Consider the following 20501-nt stretch of genomic DNA (forward strand, 5'->3'; position numbering starts at 1 on the left):
CTGTATGATCTATACTACAGCAACCACAGAACACTGACCTAAAAATTGATCTAAAGTGAAAGAGAGAAAGACGCCTAGGTTGCAGAAGAAAGAGAGAAACACGGAAGGGTAGCCGCATGATGCTACTACTCCACACGGAAGGAAGCAACGGGCCAATGTGCAGCATGGACGAAACGCGTCTCCTCGCTAGCTGCAGGGAGAAGCTTGCGGCGCATATTGGTAAGCAGAGAACCTCCAGGACATGGAATATTCACGCTGATAGGACCAAGAGCAGAGAACCGGGGTTAATATAGAACCCGCTAAGGTTCGCCTAGTGACGATGCAGAGTGATGCCTATACTTGGGTCTACACAACTGAAGTTGCACACCTCTTTTCCAAGGATTTGGTCGACCACGGAGTCACAGCGTATCAACGACTCTATCAGGAGGTGGGGCAGAGTTTTCACGCAGTGACATTTACGAACAATACCACTGTCATCAGTCAAGCCAGTTCCGCTCCCTACGTCTTGTCGGGCGGCCTGCCAACTCACAATATGTCGACGGCTCGGTTGGAGACAATGAGGCGCAAAGACCTGATTCAATACGCCTCACACATGGTTCAACAGTTATCCCAGATGGAGGAGAAGGCCGTTGTCGAAGCTGCCGCGATGGCACGCATGCAGCAAGATGTGGAAAAACTGCACCACGAAAACGAACGTCTCGCCCAGGAAGTCAGACAGCAGTCGGAAGATGCAAGGTACCATCGCGACTTCTACTACAGGCTTCTGGGGACCACATGCCAGTTGAGTTCATCAGTAGAGGAGATTCAACAAGACTACATGAGAACCGTCGACACTAGAATGTTCCCCAAAGATGAGTTCTCGATTTTATAAAGCTTCTGATCGTACAAGGTTGCATCAGCCTCACAATACCACGACAACAAAGTACCTACCCTGAACGCGGCTGGTGGAGCGCCGAGAGTCTTTGGGAGATCCATGCAATACGAGGCCTAGACCGCTTGAGGGATCTTTACACGAGGCCAAGAAGACACAAAAAGCTCGGACTTAGAAATATATCCGCTCATTACTATGGGGGGGGGGGACATGGTGTCTACACTTATGAGGATAGTGCTCTGGTTTATTAGAGCCAACTTATTTTTTTGGTCATTTTCTTATGTACGAAAAAAAAAAAAAAAAAAAAAAACACCTGCTGTGGTGCCATCACGTTCTGAACGGAAGGACTCAAGCATCAATAATTCTTTATGTTGAGGCCAAATTAAGCTATCCCTAACGATCTCTTATTCATGTCTGTTATCTCAAGAGAGAAGTCATACAGCAGACAACGAACCCTGACTGACCCATAAGATACCTCGTGACATGTCATCTGAGGGGTAAAACGGAGGCTTGCAAACTAATCACCCGCCCAAAGCTATACTTGGCGTCAACAAAATGGGTGGTCTAGACACCTAGAGTGGTGATGACATACACGTCTGCACTAGACTGGCTGTGCACACTGCCTACACCTTACGGACTTACAGTAACAGCACTCGAAGAAGAGACCGCACTCTGTAGTCTCACAAGTAGGGCAGATCCACTCCGCTAAGCATCCATTGGCCTTGATCATCCATGAATGCTCCATTTCCTGTCTGGCAGAGCAATCGCTGTGCGGCCGTTCTGTAGTCGCAGTCAAAGCAGGTTGACTTGGCTCTGGTCGGTATGGAATATATGGATCATTTTCTGGTGGATTTTCTGCATTATGGTGACATTCGCAGCAACTATGTATCTTGTACTGTATTGTATTCATGACCCCTGGACCAAAGAGTCGTACATGTACTTGGACTCGTCAACTTGGCGGCACAACAGGTCACACAAGCGGCGGCTGAAAAGTAAAAGTAGAGTTTCTATTGAATATTTATAGCTTAACTAAAGCGCTTATTACGACCGCGACGTGCGCACTTTTGTGTTTCACAACAAAATACCTTCTATCCTATATAGGGCGGTCCGATGTTCACAGAACAAGCCAAGATTTGAATACCGCCATGTTACCGCTTTTGCGTTACACTGGTCGATATCGGATGGAGATGAAAGAATTCTGCGTATTACTCATGCAAAAACATCTCTTTGGGCTGTTTCCTGCCAGTGGTTGGCGACCACTGTGCCTACAGCCATTCTAGGACGACATGAGTAGGTCTACGTAGGAGACAGGTTTTGTACAGTGCCGACCACTTCCAGAGGCCTGGGCTGTATGTTTAGTAGATTCGTTGCTTTGAATTATGGCCGTGCTTGATGACACGTGACGGTGACAACCATCTTTGGCAAGGCGGGGTAGATTACCACAGTCTTGTCATAGAACAGAACGCACTGTTGAGAAGCCACAACAGCTAGACTTCCTCTATCTTACAATATCGAATGGCTGTTAAGTTGGCAACAGACCGAGACAAGCGGTACTCACGGTCTAGGGTAGCCTTGGATACATGGATAACCTGAAACCGTCCTTCTCTGAGGCCGCCACTAGGCTTTCAAGTTGATGGTAAGCTGGCGTCCCATTAATCTTTATCTTGCTGGCCTGTCTTATCTTACGGGCCAGAGGATCAGTTGGATCCGGTTTATGTGGTCTATCAAAGTCCCCAAACAACTACTGGTTTAAAGTATTCGCTTTGCAGCAGGTATTTCTAACTTAAACTAGTTATAGCCATTTCGAAGAATCGCAGTGAGGCACCGAAATTTTTATGTTCGGTTTTACCCAAGTACCCGTTGGTCAAGGCCCCACCAGCCAACTTTCGGGGCAGGCTTCGCGCCCCTTAGTTGGTCACAAAATTCGCGGACAGCCACAAAATTCGCAGACAGCAAAATGCCTCATTTTGGGTGGGAAAAACTGCCTTTTTTAATCAATCGATTCATAACAGCGTATATTCTAATTCTGATGACTAGAATGAGGTACAGAAAGTCAGACAAAATGCATACTTCGTAAGGAAGAGCGTGAATCGCGCCCCTGGGGTCTTCTGAGCCCGTCTCTTCGCCCAGTCCGGGCTGCTTCCTCGGTCACCTTAGCTGCCAATTTGGCGGTGACTTTGACCGGCATCGTTGTTCAAGTTGGCCCTCATGACTCTCACGGTCTCGGTCAAGGTCTTCCAACGCTGCCTAGGCTGTGAGGGCGGCGGCAGCTGTGGCGGCGGTTGCCTCGGGCAAGGCGTATCCGGGTCGATAACTTCAATGACTTCTGCCGGCGGTGATGACTTCATAAATGGGGGCAGCGAGTCGAACTGGGTGTCATCTTGGTCATCAGAATCTCCTCTGTCTACGAGGGTATCCTCATCTTCGTCGTCCTCGTCGTTGAAGGGACCGAGGCCGGTGAAAGTGACGGTGTCATCGCTCTTGGGGAAGTCCATCGCGAGGATCGGTCTCGGCGCCTCCGAGGCTCGTTGCCTAGCTCGTCGGAGCTCTTGTGATTCGGGAATATCGATCATGAAGCCATCGGGCTTTTGGTTGAGGAGCTCATTGAACTTGGAGCTACTAGTATCAATAGAAAGGTAGTCAGTTTCTCTTCCTGTATCCTTCAGCCAATCCTCGAATTTCCAAGCCTTCCTTGTTGTACCAAAGCGAGCAATTTTATCAGCTTTCCAAAGCTCGAAAAAGCGGTCTCTTTCCTGCTTAACGAGAGCTTTGACTGAGCGAAGTTGACGGCGTTGTTCCTTCTCCTCGGCGGCGGCGAGCTCGGCCTCATGTTGTTCCTTGATATCTTCAAAGTTGACGCTTGTAACGAATATTCCACTAGGTTTAATGAATTTTCCGGGCTTTCTCTTACTTGTGACTTTCTTAATACGTGATTCGAAATTGCTGACGAAGGCATTACGCTGCTTATCCATCAAAATCGACTCTGAGAGCACTTTTCTCGCCGACTGAAGCTTCTCACGGCTCGGCGAGCTCATAATGTCGCCATATTTCTCAAGCACGGCGGCGAGAGAATCTTCAGCCTGTTGGAATCGTGTTTCCTTGGGCAAGAGGTCGGCATAGGCGGGCTCGGCCGGCGTGCGTGATTTGAGCTGCTTTTTATGGATATATGTGATCGCAGGTTTGGAGGTGATAGGATAGATACCGCTTTTCTCGAAGCCTCTCATGATATGAACAGCTGAGAAGCCCTCGAAATAAAATTCGTGAAAGGCAGTGGCAAAGGCAAGTCGTGTAAAGGCCAAGTTACCCTCTCTTATCGACTGACGAAGAGCTTTTTGGTGTGCATTTTTCAGGAATTGAAAAACGCCCATATCGAGAGGTTGAAGGATATGAGTAGAATGTGGAGGCAAGGAGCAAAATACGATATCGAACATAATACAATAGTTGACGAAATGGAAGGCTGTATGACCGGTGAAGCCGTCGATGATCAGAAGTCGATAAATTCTCTCGTTATCCGGCCGAGAATTAGGTGGCTGCTTGAATATGTTATGAGGCCTTCCAGGCTCTCGTAACCACTCATCACAGCCAAACCATTCCTCTAGGGATAACCCGGTCTTCTGTGCCTTGGCCGAAGCATTCCAAGACTCAACGTTGAAGTGGTGAAGCCACTCGAATGCGATATCTCGGTTACTGAAGCCGGTCTCTGACTTGGCAAAGCGCATGCCGGGCACACAGTCGATCTCTAACCATGATTCTGTAGGAAAAGCTTTGAAAATAAGCCAAGGAGGAATAGTATCACCAACGGCATTTCCTGCTCCTAAAAGTGACGTTGTTTCACGGTTGTTAGGGTCAGAAACCTCTGGCCGCTGGGCACGAGTGGTCCTTACGATCAGGACCTGGATTCGCTCGCGGAGGCAGCCAATACGGATGCCGCATTCGTCCTCATTCCACATCTCTGAGGGACCGATATCTAGCTCTTCCACGGTGGATTTGAGGTCATCGAAGAAAGTCTCGGTGTTCTGGATGTCATTGTTCTCATATGACTTCCGTGCCTTATCCACGGCCTTGATATGTGACGTTTTGAGTTCCTGATGACGCCCACGGAACTGGGAATACCAATTCTTGTTAAAGGGACTGTCAGGGAACCCTCTGCTAAGTCGGAATTCCCTCGCAGCCTCCTCAACTTGAGACCTTTCAGCTGGAAAGCCGGATCTCTCAAGCCAAACGACATATGCCACTAGGCCGGCCTCTTCCTCGGGCGTAATAAGCGGTGGGCGCCCTCTCTTGGCAGCAGGCTTTGGTCTCATCGCTTTTTCAACCGCTGCTTTAGTGACCCCGAGCTTCTCAGCTGTATCACGATAGGAACCGGGTTGCCGTGTGCCGTTGTTGGTGGTGTTGCGGGTGGCACGCGTGAAGCGCCTCTCGTTATTCTTGGCTGCGTTGACGGCATTTTGGATCCGTAGATTAGCCGAGACTCGAGCCATAATGACCTCACACGTTTGAGTACTTGGATTGAACTGAAATGGCCGTATTTTGGTGGGTTTTGGGGGTGTTTGAGTTTACGTGTGGTATTTTGAGGTGTCTGCGAATTTTGTGGCTGTCCGCGAATTTTGTGACCAACTAAGGGGCGCGAAGCCTGCCCCGAAAGTTGGCTGGTGGGGCCTTGACCAACGGGTACTTCTAATAGCGTCGTTCTAAAAGCTTGCTTTTCATCGCTCACATTTTTTTTTATCACCAACTTTTGTCACTCACCTTTCATCGCCCGCATTTTATCGCCCGTTTCATCTACATCTTTCTCACCGTTTCTCTACGCACCTTAGCCCCTTCATTCTGCACCTCTCTGTATCACCTGTCTAGTGTTGCATCGTCCTGTCTACTGTCTCAGAACGCAACTACCACTGTATCACGACGCAGATGCTGACCTAGAGCTTCTTGTTTCCTTCGTAACGCAACCTTTTTGGGTTCAGTTAGGGAAAAATTTCGCTCGACTCAGCCGATGCAATGATGACAAGGCGGGAAATCGGGGAATGAACTTGGAGATTTGCCCGCACTTCTGGCCCAGAGGGCGTTAATGGTGAAGGGAGCTTACGTGGATGGCTGACGTGTATAGCAGAAAGCCATCGTGTAAGACTATGACAATCAAAGTGAGGCATCTCACATAAAGAAGGAGTTGAGAATCACAGACACTAGGTCTCTATGCACGAGTTCCTGATCATGTATCTTAACGATTTGCCCTTCCTCAACCGGGCTTCAGTTAGAATGGTAGTTGGTAAAAATCCGAAAGCCTAGGATGGCGAAGTTCGACAACTTTCTCAACGTGACTAGCGGGTATAGGATTCTTTGAGCCGAGCAAAGATCACAATAGGAATCTCTCCAACAACATTGATTTATGTTATGCAACAAAACCCGCCACCATAGCAACCGAGGGATAAGTTCAACGTTACATTCAACTCGACTTCCCGTACATAACTCCCTCAGGGTTTAGCGCAACCCGTGTCGCTCTGTCTCTCTGCCACACACTCAAACATCACAACAGCTATCCGCCTCCAGCAGGCATGGCAGCTGCAGCAGGCAGCCATGCTGTCTCAACGCTGCCCAGTTTCAAGCAATGTCTGGTGGCAAAAGCAGCTAACGGAGCTGCAAAATATTAGTGATCCTAATTCAACTCGTGGGAAGAGCATGAATTATTCTTGTTTCAAGTCGCCGGCATTAAGAGCGCCGCAGAGATGAAATCGAACCAGCAACTTCGGCTTTCGCCAGAATGTTAGCAGTTTCACCTGTCCAAACCAATCTGGAATCTCATTGACCAGTTCCCAGTCGTACGAGTACACCATGGCGGCGAGGATTATCTTGGCCTCGAGATACGCCAGGTTGACGCCCAAGCAGGCACGAGGCCCAAGAGAAAACGGGCGGCTAGCCTCTTTGACACTCCCAGAATCGCCCCCGATCCAACGATTGGGATGGAAATTATCCGGGTCGGGAAAGTTTCGCGTATCGCGAGACATGACAAAGTTGTCGACCGATACTTCCGTGCCAGGCGGGACATCGGAACCATCCACCGTCGCACCGGGACACGTCCGTGGAAGACCGAGCGGGACTGGAGGAAATAAGCGGAGGCCCTCCTCAACCACGGCGTGAAGATACGGGAGATTCCTAGTGGAATCTCCATCGATCTCACCCCTGGACGAGAAGGAAGATCTCACCTCGCGCTGCAGCTTTTTCAGCGCTGTAGGCGTTTTTAGTAGGTAGTAAGTTACTCCGGCTAGGAAAGTTGCCGTCGTTTCCGACCCGTCCAGCAGCAAGATCTTGGCCTGCTCCGCCAGCTGGTCTTTGTTGAAGCTGCCGCGGCGGAGGATGTGGGCGAAGAAATCCTCACGCTTGCTTGGATTGCTCATCGCGATGCGCTGGGCGACCTTGTCTTTCGTCAGCCTCTCGTGAAGGCTGACAGTCGCTCTAAGGTCGCTGGGCATGAGCCAAGAGAGAAAAGATTCAGGAATGGATAGTCGTTTGGCCGCCTGGAGCAGAGTGAAATGCCTCGTGAATTCCAGGATGAGCGAGACGTAAATGTCTGGTTTCCAATTGGCGACAGACTTGAAAGATTCTCCAAACGTAAGCTCGCCTACGGCTGTTAGCCCTTCGCTCCTCGCATTAGTGTCGCATCTTACCAATGATATCAAATGTGAGCCAATTGTACACAGCCGACATGTCGATGCCTCCACTCCCCCGGCTACCATACTTGCCAATCCGCTCCACAAAGAGCCAAACGTGGCTCCGAATAATGTCCTCGCTCTCTCTCAGGGCTTTCGCGCTGAAGGCGTGAGAGAGGGATCGTCGCTGCGCGCGGTGCTGCTCGGGGTCGATGGTGAAAACGATGTCTGGGTGCACGACAGACGGGCCTCGATCGTAAAAGACTCTGCTCTTGAGGAATGGTTTCTTGTCCCCGACAGCGTGGCCGTAGATGTCTTTGTAGGCTCGTGGAGTTTTGAAGCTTAGCTCGTTGGGCGCAACCCTGACCACATCGCCGTATTTATCATGCACCCGCCTCATGTCGAATGGATAGTTTCCTCCCATCCACGCTCGTATGAACCAGAGCTGCATCGTCCTGAATTAGCATCCGGTTTGTCTGGTCAAGCATTGGTTCCCGCTCACCTGACTGCATGCTGCAAGCTTTGGACCGGGATATCCAGCAAGAGGGTGAAAGTAGATGCGATAGATGGCTAAAGCCAAGAACGTGAACCCTGCCTGTCGAATGGGAAAGGTTATTACGACAGATACGAGGGGAGTTGGGCTGTCTGGCGTACCGTTGTGAGCAAAAAGACAAGACCTAGAAGGAAGGAACTATGAGTGAGAATGGGTTGAAGAAACCCATTGTCCAAGACGATTCGAGACATTCCCAGTGCGACCGACCTACAAATCAAATTACCCAGTCTGTAGATCCTTTGTTTAACTTGGCGAGATTGAGCCTTCCAAGCGAGCCGAGGACTGCGGACACCTTATGTACCCTTCTGTGGATTGAGGAAGGGGTGACTTCTTAATACAGGACTGGCTGAAAATTGGCCGCTCGTTGATGAAGACTTTCGAGGCCTTTGCGTATCGGTTATGGATGGGTGTGCCGCTAGCAGTCCCTGGAGATACTGTACTTGTGCCTGGCGGAATTGCCGAACGCTACTTGTAAAGCATGTGCTTTGGAGTAAGTCTACCTGCGGACGGAGTCCGTAATCTGCCGTTCACTGGACCCAGAACAAGCCATCCGAGTTATCCGGCTTATGGCTCCCTGCCGTCCATGCGGGTAATGACACTACGCTGCCGCACACGTACGCAATGAGTTCGATGAGCGAGTGCGCAGTCTTTGTCCCAACTACGTATGATAGCCGGGAAAGGGGGATAATGGGTAATGAGGCGAGTCAAGAATCTATTTAAAGATCTTGCCCGAATTCAAATGTCAGCACTACCGACACTGAGGTGTTGTGATGTCCTATTTTACAGGTGCATGCACTGGTGATGGCATTTTAATTCCCCAAAACTCTACATGAATTCAAAACCTAGCAAAATCTTCATCTTGCAATCAGGGTGCTCTAACCTAGCCTCGTGGAGGCTTGCTCTGCTGGCTCTGGCTGTTCTGTCCATAAGATCGGTGGGCCGTATTGCCGGTTCCAAAGATAAGCCCTTGCATGTTGCCCCGGTTGACATCCATCTGAACTCTGTAGTTCGTGGCTGTCGTGAAGTTGATTCCCTTTAGCTCTACCTGGTCCTCCATTGTTTGAGAAGCCGCCTTCTGTAGGCGAGGATCGACGTCTCCAATGGCCTCCAGAAGCGTCTTGAGACTGTCACCAATGGTCTCGGATTCGCTGTGGCTCAGTTCATCGAGTTTTCCCTCCAAGGCGACGGCGTTCTCGAGCTCCGCAATGAGGCCCAACAGCTTCATCGTGAGAGCTTCGCATTGTTCCTTTTTATACAAAGCCCATTGAGCGCCAAGGATACCAGCTATGACTTGGCGACATCTTTTGTCGACGATATCGCGAATCTTGGCCTTAAGGCGCTGGAACTTTGGCCGAATATCGTCGTCATCATCCAAGTCCATGTCATCCCCATGGACTTCCAGTTCGCAGACTCTTTCTGGGCCTTCTTTAGAGCGCCATTGATGTTGTGCGGTATCTCTGCAATGGCTTCTGCTTCTTCGTTGATGGCAAGAGCCGACTGTCATTTCTGGGAAGCCCCGCCGTTAAGCTTGGCTTCATGCTTAGGGGTTTAGACCGACAGCCTCTCCCCATCGCGACAGTCTGAGTTGGGTGATAGCAAGCTTAGTCTGATGTAGGCCGGCTTCATCCTCAAAGGATCGGGCGACTTCTATGAAGTCGAATGCTTGGAGCGCCGTAGAAAAAAAAGTTAGGAATCTGCGAGATGGGGTCCGTCGACATGATGATAATGTTGCTGGTCTGACAGATGGGTGTTTTGGGTCCATGCTAGCACGCATGCTCGCATTATGGAGGGGTTCAAGGCGATCGCCAACAACGTCAAGCTATACGGCCGCCACCAACCGAAGGCTGATATACTACAGCTTGTCTATGACTGGTTGTCTAACGAGCAGGATGGCAAATGGCTTATGATTCTGGACAGCGCCGATGACTATAACGTGTTATACGGCACAACTGGAAACCGACAACGGGCGGCCTATGGCAGCGTACCTCCCACGGAGTCAGAATGGATCCATCATTCTTACCACCCGCAACAAGGCCTTGGCTTCCAGAATGACCGGTGCTCACGAAAATATCATCGAAATTAGCTCTATGACACAGAAAGAGGCCCTGTTGCTTTTAAAGAACAGATGTGGCTCTCTCTCAGATGTGGACTGGGCAGCTGATCTTGTCAGGTTACTTGATCATATCCCGCTTGCTACAGTAGACACGAGGGCTAGAAGAGAGCCATTCTATACGCAAGCCCAGTTCAGTTTGTGGCTACCATGGTCCTGGGGAGTGCCAATCTGATCTTGATTCGGCTCTGTATCACACGTAGCGGCCAGGATAGAGATGCAGGATATACGGCAAAGCCGGCTGCGTAGTGCTCAAAATCGGACTTTTCTTAGGCCACTCCTCATTACAGTGAAGGAACAAGGTATAGACGCACCACTTCTGCAGCTTTTTTAGGCACCTTATCGGTGTTGAAGGTAGCGGGACGGCATGGCGCGTGACCAAGTCTTTGTGAGATGCGAGACCAACCGCTGAGCTATTGAGATAAGGGCTGGGTACACCTACGGATGGGCCAACGCCCATTTCCGAACGTTTAGCTAGTGGGATAGCCAAACATATCATGAGCCAACGGGTAACGGCAAAAAACAGTCTCTCTAGTTTTCTAGATGACTGGGTACTTCGGACGCCTTTCCAACCTACTTATAAATAGCCGTTCAAAGCTCGTGCTGGATCCTAGGACAGGACTCGCTTCATCTCTTTAATCTTTGGTCGCTGAAAGAAAGTGGTCGAAATCTTTTCCACGCCACGGTTGCAAAACGCTCCGAATCTTGTGTTGCCGGTGAGAAGGCCTAACGTCATGTTTCACTCTAAGGCAATTCTCGGCCAAGAGCTCTGGAACAACCACCTCGACATTTTGGCCCCTGCATCCGAAAAAGAGATCTCCCTGCATTATGCGAGAGCAAGGTCGCTATGCCGTCACAGCGGTGGGTACAAGATCTTCATGATATACTGTGCCCACCTAGGTACTAACTCAGTTATCTGACAGGCTTGTCGTTGCACGACATCAAGAACTTAACGCAGAAGTTCTGGGATTTTCATTTTGATTGTGAGTCTCAGATTCCATGGCTTGATTTGCACTTTAGTCTAACGATGTCGTGAAGTGGTTGCCGCCCGCGACATGACGGCTTTCATCATCGCCACGATCCACATAAATCTTTGCATTGGGACGCTAGGTTCTTTTTTCGAAGAGCGCCCCGACCTACATAACTTGCTCGACAGGCTTTTGAATTTTGACGTATGCGGCGAATTCATGCTTACTGAGGTCGGGCACGGCCTGGATGCTCGCAACTTGGAAACAACCGCGACCCTGCGGGCCGATGGCTCCTTCGATCTCCACACCCCTCACGCAGCAGCGTCAAAGGCAATGCCACCGACGACACCGTGCTGCGGCATACCTCGAGTTGCCGTAGTCTTTGCTCGCCTGATGGTAGGCGGGAAGAGCCACGGTGTCAAGCCTTTCATCGTGTTTCTCAGTGACGCGGAGACGATGCGGCCCGGAATCACGTCGCGGATCCTACCTACGAGACCAGGTACCAAGCCGCTGGATCATTCCATCACAACCTTTGATCATGTCCGTCTACCCCCGGATGCGCTGCTCGGTTCTTTCTCCAAGCCAAAGAGTGAGCGCACTGAGTTCTTGCGTCGGATTTGGCGCGTCTCGGTCGGTACTTTGTCACTCTCCATCATGGGCATCTCTGCCATCAGGGTGGGAACGCGCATAGCTGCCGTCTACAGCGAGCGAAGGACTATCACGGCTGCTGATGGACGCTCCACTACGCCAATCATGAGTTTCAGCACTCAACAACGCCCGATCGTCGAGGGGTGGGTCCAGGGCAAAGTCCTGACCGCGTTTGCTCGCTGGACCGTGGATATGTGCCCTGACCCTACTGATGCGACGCAGCATGCGCTGGCAACGATTTTCAAAGCGACGGTCATCAAAGCTGCACGGCTTCTGGGTGATCTTGCTGAGAGGTGCGGCTGGCAAGGCCTGTTTGCGTACAATCAAATAAGTGAGCTGGCACTGACTTTCCAGGGCAACTGTATTGCCGAGGGGGATACATTGGTTTTATGTATACGTATGCACTTGGACATAACTCAGTTCTTCGTCCCAGGTCGTAGCTAATCTCTCTTCTAGGTTTAGTATCCGAGCTTCTTGGAGGGAAGTTCAGGTTACCACGACCGCGAAATGAACTGACGGCTTTTGCACAATACGAACAAGAGCTGGTGGAAGGCCTTCGTGCAAGACTAGTGGAGATTGGAGGATATGGAGAGCATCGCGGTCCAGCTTTCGATCGGCACATCCTCCCTCGATGTCGGCCACTGGTTGAGGCGATCGGTCACCGCATGGCGTACGAGGCCGCTGAGCAGTCCGGAGTTGCCCCGGACGTGCTCGAGCTGTACGGGCGCATGTGTGCCGACGGAGATCTAAGCCGTCCACTTGGAGAAAAGCATTGGAGCGGGCCCAGTAAAAAACCAGCGCCATCTGATGATCCATACGACACTGTTTTGGCACAGATCAGAGCGGAGTCGGCATGTGGATCCGAGTTAGACGACTATGTCACGGCGCCTATCATGTCAGACGAGGCGTGGGTCGATTTCGTCGAAAGTCTGCGTGTATTCAGCCATCCTAAGGATACTAGAAGTAACTGGTCCAAGCTATAGATTACCTTGTCGAGGCTTGTACTTTCAACGGCCGTGAAGGAGCATTAGGTAGATAATAGAGAGGAATATTAGCGGAGAGTATTGTTGGCGTTCAACGAAGCACGTAGAAACACTGCATAGTATATGTCACATCAAAGATACTAGTAACAACCTCGTTCAGCAAAAATGGTGTCCAAAGTGAGATCGGGTCGATGTAACAACAATACTGGCACTGAGGTCAGAGCTCCGAGAGAGCTACGCTGGCCTAGAGCTCTGGCTTGTTGTCTGGGCTTGGCTTGGGTCTGCTCGATACCTTACGAGACCTACCGGTACTAAAGCTGCTGCAAGCAGTGGGCAGAATGTCCGTTGCGAGCTCCACAGTGTGCCAGTATCTGGGGGAAAAGTCTGCCTTTTGGAGTCAGAATCCGGGCTTTTGCCAGTGGGCTGTACTACCAAGCGTGTCAATATCTCGAAGCTGGTCGACGACACTCGGCCGTATCAGATATTGCTAGTATATCCGAGAGTGTATTGAGAATCATTTCTACTAATATGGGCACCTACATATTCCTTAACGCCTGCTCCCCCTTGGTGGTGATCTCGCCCAGGCGTTGCCTACTCCCGTGACCTATGTATGCTCTTCTGAATATTGTCTGTTACTTACCTACTCCTGCACGTATCCTGTATTCAAGACATCCAGCTTGGAAAACCCCTCCCACACCGTCGTTAAAATCTTTGCCTAGAGATATGTGAGCTTTTTGTCGTTGTGCAATAGGGTAGTGAACATACAGCGCGCCCAGATAGTTTGATAAAAGACAGTTGCGCATGACGGGCCCTGGGATCCAAACGGACTCCTCATCTCTTGTGGGTCACCAACGCAATCTTTCACCCAACAGATAGAATACTCATACTCAACATCCCACAGATCCTTTTCCAAGCTCAAGAGGCACTCGTCACCAGCTTTCATGAGTCCTTTGGTGGTTGACCTGCCACACCAAGCCTCTGCAGTCATGCTGACTCGCGTGCCATAGACCTTGGCGTTGCCGGCCAAGACATTGGTATCGTAACAGACGATATCTGACGGGCTGGTTTGAGCGGCCGAGGTTGTCGTTATCGTCTTTGTCTGGCCTCTTGTCAACGCCGACGTCAGTAACGTTGTTTTAGTGTCCGTAGAGAACGTTGTGGATGCTTTTGTGGGATACTGAGTGTATAGAGCAGTGCTCGAGGGGGCAGTCGTTTCCACGGCGGAAGACGCGAGCGACGTCATCCCAGTTTGCGTGCCCGATCCCACATTCGTCGTATCTGGCTTGGATGCGAGATTGCTCCTTGTAGCGGATTCTGCTGTAGAAGTTTCTCGACCTGTTGGTTTCTGAGTTGCGGATGTAACCGACACCGGAGTTGAAGTTGTGACTGAAGTTGCCGAGTATGTGGCTGTCTCCATCGTAGCTGTCTCCATCGTGTCAGTGTTTGATGTAGTTCCTGACGGTACTGTCGAATGTTTGGTCGTAGAGGCATCGCACGACTGATCGATGCTCCGGTCTGATGTTTCTTCTGACCCTTTCGGGACTGATGTTGTCGGTGGGGCTGTATTTAGCGTGGTCTCGCCACTGATGCTGGCCGAAGTCGTCGGCGACGTGACAGTTGTTCCCGCCTTTTTGGACTCTTTAATCGATGTTGTACCCGAGGTAGAGATAAACGAGGTTGATGTCGTCTTTCCTTGTCGATTTTCCAACGTGGAAGCCGGTGAATCTGTCACAGAAGAGTGGTCAGACTTTGTGCTCGTGCCGACATACGCTGACGTTTCCATCGACGCTGTTGAAGCCGCAGCAGATCCCTCACCATCTGTAGTGGAGACTCTCGCGGGCAGACCAGTGGACCCTTGACTTCTATTAGATATTGGTGCGGTTGTCTCTCTGGTTTCAATGGTACCGGTTCCTGAAGTCTCTACGTCGTCTGATGCCGGCGCCTGTGAAGATCCTGCGGTACCGCCTGTTGGAAGCGAGCCTCGCGCTTGGCTTGATGCTTGGGTGGTTGGTCGCGTCGTGGATGTAACGCCAGATTCAGCGATCGACTCATCCGATGATCCGGCCGTTGGTTTGCCCGTTGGGTTAGGGTGTACTTCCGACTCCGACACTGATTCTCGCATCGAGCTATGTGAGGCGGAGTCGATGGCTGTAGGAGTTGGTTGTCTTGACAAGTTCGAGCCTAGGCTGGATGGGAGCTGAAACGCGTAGGATGCGCCAGCCTCGGTCTTAGTTTTTTCTTTGTCCTTCACTACACTGGTTGATAGGCGCCGGGACTCGGGATACTGCGAGGTGGATGAGAATGCGGTGCTAACCAAACGATCAATTGTCGAGGCGGTCGCGCTGTCTGCAGCATGTTGGATCTCGAGCAAAGGTGGGCAGTCGTTTGTCCATGCACCAGAAAACCGCGGTACCCTATATGGCACGTTGTAGGGTACATGAGGATAGATGTCGTCAATGTCTACAGCCGGATTGAGAACTTCGATCTCTGGGCGAGTTACTCCCAGCTCTCTCATTACTATAGCAAACTCCTGGCCCTCTTCGGGTTCCCATATTCCATTATCCCAGTTGCATAAGGCGTGGGCCAATGGGGCCCAGCAGATGAGAATGTGAAATTTCATTGCTTAGCTTATCTCCAGGCAACACGGCGACTGCGCCCTAAGGTACAAGTGTACCGGCCCGGTATATAGAGTATTTCTAGAGATGCGGAGCCTATGTTGGACTCTGTGAAGGACTGATTGGGCCCCTTCTAGCCCCGATACCCTGTGAGCCTTTTCTAGACTGCCTTGGGAAGGAGGTTGGATTTAGCCTGGGTTAACAAGGCAGATAGATGTAGGCCATTGCATCATGTACTCCAGCAGTCGTCTGGAGGTTAGTCAGTTCTTACCAAGCGTCTCTTTTTTGCTCAAAAGATTACGTCACAGAGAAAAGCCTAATAGCGTCCTCTGGTCCTAGATTCATTTTGGTGCTCATCTTGACACGCACATGCAGCTTTAGCAACACCTGACTCTAACGTCCAACGTTAGGTCGGTTTCCAAAGACACCAGCCATCATACACGCCGCGGTTGCAGTGATCCGCGTTCTGTGGTAGACCCTCAGAGACGCTGATAAGTTAGGAAGAATAGCAGACATAGGGCGATCTTCATCAAGTGCAACTGTACGATGAGACTGGCCTTGCACAGTAACACAGCCCACAGAGGTGCCTGCTTTATTTGAAAGTCTTGAATATTACACTAGTCGGTCTTGTTTTATGAACTTAGTAGAACATATGTCTTCAAACCAGCATGTTACCCATTCCTATGCCTTATCTTGTCCTGGCAACCAGCCCCTGACCCTCAGGCCTGAACAGGACACAAAGATACAGACAGACCCCATCACCTTCTTTGTGTTTTCACCCAATCCAGAACTTATGAATCACCCAGCTTTATTTTAATACGGTCAATACAACGCCCACATGAATCGCCCGGTAGCTATGATGCCGGTTGGTCTGGGTGACGCTCAGAAGGATTCGTATAGATGCCAGACGTTACCTCAAGGCGGAACGAGCTACCACACGCTTTCCCCAATGCAGATCGAGGCGATGAATGGACCACAAGTGGCAATCAGGCCTTCCGATTCCTATATCAGTTCATCAAAATGTCCCTTGGGGGCTAGTTTACTCGTTGGCGGCACAGTGACGGAGCTGGTGATGGCGCCGGAGACCGCCTGAAGCGGCCTGACGACAGCTTGGAGAAATAGTGTAGTAATTCTGAGTGGAATCCAAAGCCGCGCTGGGCGCGCTCGGGACCATCCTCAATAGATGGCATGATGCTAGATTTCCCACCCTTGTTTCGACCAATTCCGCTGCCGTGAGATAATCTGATGCAACGGCAATTCTTAGAGACCATCTTGCCTCAGGATCAAAATGCGCGGCCGTGCACGTCGTCTTGTTCGAGGAATATGGGGCCCTAAATACCTGTAAGAGACCATGATTTGGCCACGTCGGTCCCATCACTCGGATACTGCTGCACACTAGATAGCCGAGGACAGGGGGAGAAAAATGCAAGGAGAGTTAGAAGAAAAGCGAACGGCTGTCCAATTCGTTGTCTCACAATTTAGTTTTGAAGACCCTGATGCTCTCACGATGGTACAGTATTGACCACTTTCATCTTCCTCTTCTACGATAATCTTTGTCGCTTAGAAGTGTCTCCACACAGTGTCGATTACCCGACCTGCACAACCGTACACATTAAGATCAAGCCTCGTGAAGCTCTGATCGTAGATTCCAGCAATTTTTGGTGCTACAAGGCCGGGCTAGGGTAATGGCCCGGATGAAGCGTGGGGGTACCGGGACGCATAACTCGCACTGTGAACTTGTACCCACCCACCCAAACTTGGTCCCTGGCCATTAGGTATCCTTGGCACTCAAAGATACCTACCCGTTGGCCCGCCGTAAAGGGGCCTCAACTCCTGATGCGACAAACCGATCAAATGGAATTCACAGACAATGACCGAACTAAAAATCACCGGTTTTGTACCTATGCCGAGATTACTCTTATCCAAATTAACCTGGTCAGTTGCGACGTGTAAAAAGCCGATTTGGTCAGTTACTGGCAGGGTGATTTACGGCCCTTCTTATTTTAGCCTGCCGTTGGCTGACGACTGAAATGGCCGGGCGATGGTCGTAGGTCCACGCAAGTAAGCAACAAGGTACTTGCAAAGTCCTGTTTTGGAGGTGCGGGCTCAGAAGACCTTCAATTACGTGCCCTTGGCCGATGGCCGAAATAAGCTCTATCCGGCCACCAAGGGGTAGAGGTTGTGAGTATATAAGAGCCAAGGGAGAACTCAAGGCTTTTCAATCCCAACACACAAGCAACTCTACCAAGCAACTTCAGAATGGCCTCTAGTCAAGCTACAGGCGATCACACTCCAGTGGTTGAGGCAAAGGAAGAGCCGATGGATGACATTGGAATGGACGGAACCGACACAGGTGGGGGGCAAAATGGAACTACTCCCGCCGAAGACGGCAAAAGCCCGTCAAGCGGGGGGCAAAATGGAACTCCTCCCGTCGAAGATGGCAGAAACCCGTCAAGCGGAGAGAAACAACCACCCCCAAGCCAACCGCCCACCGGCGAAACACCTGCTGAACAGAATCCTCCTAGTGGAGGAGGAAAAGGAGAAGGGGGAAACGACGCTCCTAAGCCCAATGGGGAAAACCAATCACCCCCCTTGAGTGCAGAGGGTATTGATTTGGCTCGACCAGACTTTAAAGAAGGTTTTCGAGGAAACAAGAGGCTGCGACCAGATTCAGCGCAGATCGACAACTCCAACCAGAGAATGCCTCTTTTCAAAGCAGAAAAAGGTGGTTTCGACTACAGCGCTCCGTCTCATGGCTATGACGACTCTGACTTTGATGACGACCTTCATGGGGATCTAATAGGGAGACAGCAGCCCCCCAAGAACATGGAAACTCTGGAACTGGTGAAGGATGGCAAAACGCCGATGTATCTCAACGAGTACAGTCATGGCAAGGCATGCATATTACGGATTCAGCCGATGAAGGACCATGGCTTCAACAAACAAGGTAGGGAGCCCCTCACTTCTAACCTTCCCCAAACCGGGGGTTACCAGAAATGTTGGGGTGACGTGTACGACGTACTGGGCGTAGCGATACCTGGCGATGAAAATAACCCATTGGAAACTTTGGCTAAGATTGACCCGGAGAATTCTGATGCATTTCAGTGGGGAATGAGCCTTTTCATCCGCATTAGGTGGAAGGACGGGTCGACCTCATATGTGAATCGTCAATGGTGGCGTAAGAATTACGTGGCAAAGCACACGCCACCAGCAGAAAAGCGAAAGACCTACTCCATCCGCTCTGGTGATGGATATCGAGAGAATGTCAACGGATTCAAGGACTACAGGCTTCTGAAGTGGGCCATGAAACACGAAAAGAAGTACTGGGAAGCCACGAATCCGGGCCAGGCATTCCACAGTGGCCGAGACAAGTCGCCATCTCCGATTGATGACGATATTGCTCGGCTTCGAGAGGCAACAATGCCGCCCGAGACGGCGCCTCCCAACCCGAATATCGGCGTGCGAAACACAATTGAGCCTGAACTATCGCAGAACACCGCCCTCCAGCTATCCCCTGAGACCATCAAGCTACTCAAGCAGATACTCGTTCAGCTGGTTGCTCAGACGCCCTCCGATCAAGAGCAGCCCCGTTCACACAATTCGCAGCAACTTCAAGCAAGAAACAGCGTAATGGTCCGATAAAGCTGACGGGGAATCGCCCTCGTCAACATCAGTATCACAACGGCGCGGCCTGACAGGCCATCCGCCGGACAACTATTCCAACCAGTAAGAGGACGGGGAAAAAGTTACATATGCAAGTTTGCTTTGTACGTTGTGTTACCAGCTAGCGCTTGGAAAACGCGGGGATGGTTGGGTTACTTTTCATTTCTATTTTGTTTGATTCTTTTCCTTACAAGCACTCCTTAGAACCCTACGTGACTACTAGCTATCACGCCTGTAAATACTTGAGTTTTTCATTACTATCTGCGCCACTTTCAATTCAAGACTGGTGTATACCCCGAAGATAATTCATCCGGTGACGTTGACTGTTAACTTGCTACTTGTGTAGAATCCTCATTGATCAATCCTGCATCTACCATGAGATAGATGTAAGCCGCAGCAGTTGGAGATTACAGATGTTAAGTCTAGAGCATTAATGTTTCCTGATAGTAAGAATTTCAGTTAGTAGTAATATGCTTGCTCCTGAGCTAGACAGCATCCATGCAACTAATCGCACGACGACTTTGGACATCTTTGTAGCATCGTTCGAGCTACTGCAGATGGAGATATCTTGATAAATTGTTCGGTACCCTCTGTGCCTATCTGCTAGGCTTGACGTTTTTGCGGCCTGGGTCGCTAAGGAGTAGCCTAATGAGCATACATCGACATAGCACCGAGAGCTATTCCGACACGCCAGAGTTCTTGGTAGTGTTGACGTTGCAAATACATTTCGATGCAAAAGTTCGCAAGTTCAATTCATCAACCTAGCCTATTAGTAATATATGCGCAGGCCCGCATGGTGGCATTCCCAATGTCCCGGTCTTCTGCGTGTGACAGCAATATTTCGTGATCTTAGTCTACTCAGTCAGGTCTCACGCAAGCGGATGGATGGGATTTTCCATCAAGTCAGTGCAAAAATTCGACGATTTCAGTGTCCAATCTCCGTGATGTGAGCTAAACTATTACAGAATCTCCATCGCTGGGCCAAAGTGGAGGCTTGGTTGGCTCATTTGGCCATTTACGGTCAGTACTTCAGCATAGACCGAACGACACAGGCCCTCCACAGCCGTTTATGGCTCTCAAAAAGCTTGAGAAGTGGTACAGGCCCACACAGTTCAACATTGTCATTTACAATGCTTACAACATATATATATGCACGTGCTAGCAGGCTGCAAATATAGGTATTCCAGAAATCCCCTCGGCTGTTTAATGAGGCAATCATTCTTCCTCCAGCCTCGCCACCCTAGAGCCACTATCCACATTTTGCTCTTCTTTCGCCAGCCCTCATCCTCGACAAGCAGGGATCTGAAGACAGCTGGGATTTTATCAAATTTACATGTCCCGTCGTCATGTCGCTGGGCACCGCGCACTCTATGAAGGAAAGAGGTGTGACGAATTGGCTGTCCAGAGCCGACTGGAACCATCCTCAACTGGAGGCACAAACACAAT

At 50.4% G+C, this 20501-nt stretch overlaps 5 protein-coding genes across 5 annotated transcripts; 2 read left to right on the forward strand and 3 right to left on the reverse strand.

Annotated features, from left to right (window-relative positions):
• Positions 1-3024: 3024 nt before the first annotated feature.
• LRP88_14369 (uncharacterized protein) lies at positions 3025-5352 on the reverse strand (the record flags this gene model as incomplete). The annotated part of the gene is made up of 1 exon (XM_083250714.1): positions 3025-5352. One exon carries the CDS (start codon positions 5350-5352, stop codon positions 3025-3027), a length of 2328 nt encoding a protein of 775 aa, XP_083093504.1.
• Positions 5353-6552: 1200 nt separating this feature from the next.
• Positions 6553-7915, reverse strand: LRP88_14370 (cytochrome P450; the record flags this gene model as incomplete). Its single annotated transcript, XM_083250715.1, has 2 exons — positions 6553-7436; positions 7534-7915. The coding sequence occupies 2 exons, from the start codon at positions 7913-7915 to the stop codon at positions 6553-6555; spliced, it is 1266 nt and encodes a 421-aa protein (XP_083093505.1).
• Positions 7916-8948: 1033 nt separating this feature from the next.
• Positions 8949-9449, reverse strand: LRP88_14371 (uncharacterized protein; the record flags this gene model as incomplete). The annotated part of the gene is made up of 1 exon (XM_083250716.1): positions 8949-9449. One exon carries the CDS (start codon positions 9447-9449, stop codon positions 8949-8951), a length of 501 nt encoding a protein of 166 aa, XP_083093506.1.
• Positions 9450-11422: 1973 nt separating this feature from the next.
• LRP88_14372 (uncharacterized protein) lies at positions 11423-12777 on the forward strand (the record flags this gene model as incomplete). Its single annotated transcript, XM_083250717.1, has 2 exons — positions 11423-12125; positions 12251-12777. 2 exons carry the CDS (start codon positions 11423-11425, stop codon positions 12775-12777), a joined length of 1230 nt encoding a protein of 409 aa, XP_083093507.1.
• A 4874-nt stretch (positions 12778-17651) lies between these two features.
• Positions 17652-19034, forward strand: LRP88_14373 (uncharacterized protein; the record flags this gene model as incomplete). The annotated part of the gene is made up of 1 exon (XM_083250718.1): positions 17652-19034. One exon carries the CDS (start codon positions 17652-17654, stop codon positions 19032-19034), a length of 1383 nt encoding a protein of 460 aa, XP_083093508.1.
• Positions 19035-20501: the final 1467 nt, after the last annotated feature.

This window comes from Fusarium phalaenopsidis (assembly GCF_050370095.1).
Source record: "Fusarium phalaenopsidis strain FUZ10S chromosome Unknown contig_32346, whole genome shotgun sequence".
Lineage (NCBI taxonomy): Eukaryota > Fungi > Ascomycota > Sordariomycetes > Hypocreales > Nectriaceae > Fusarium > Fusarium phalaenopsidis.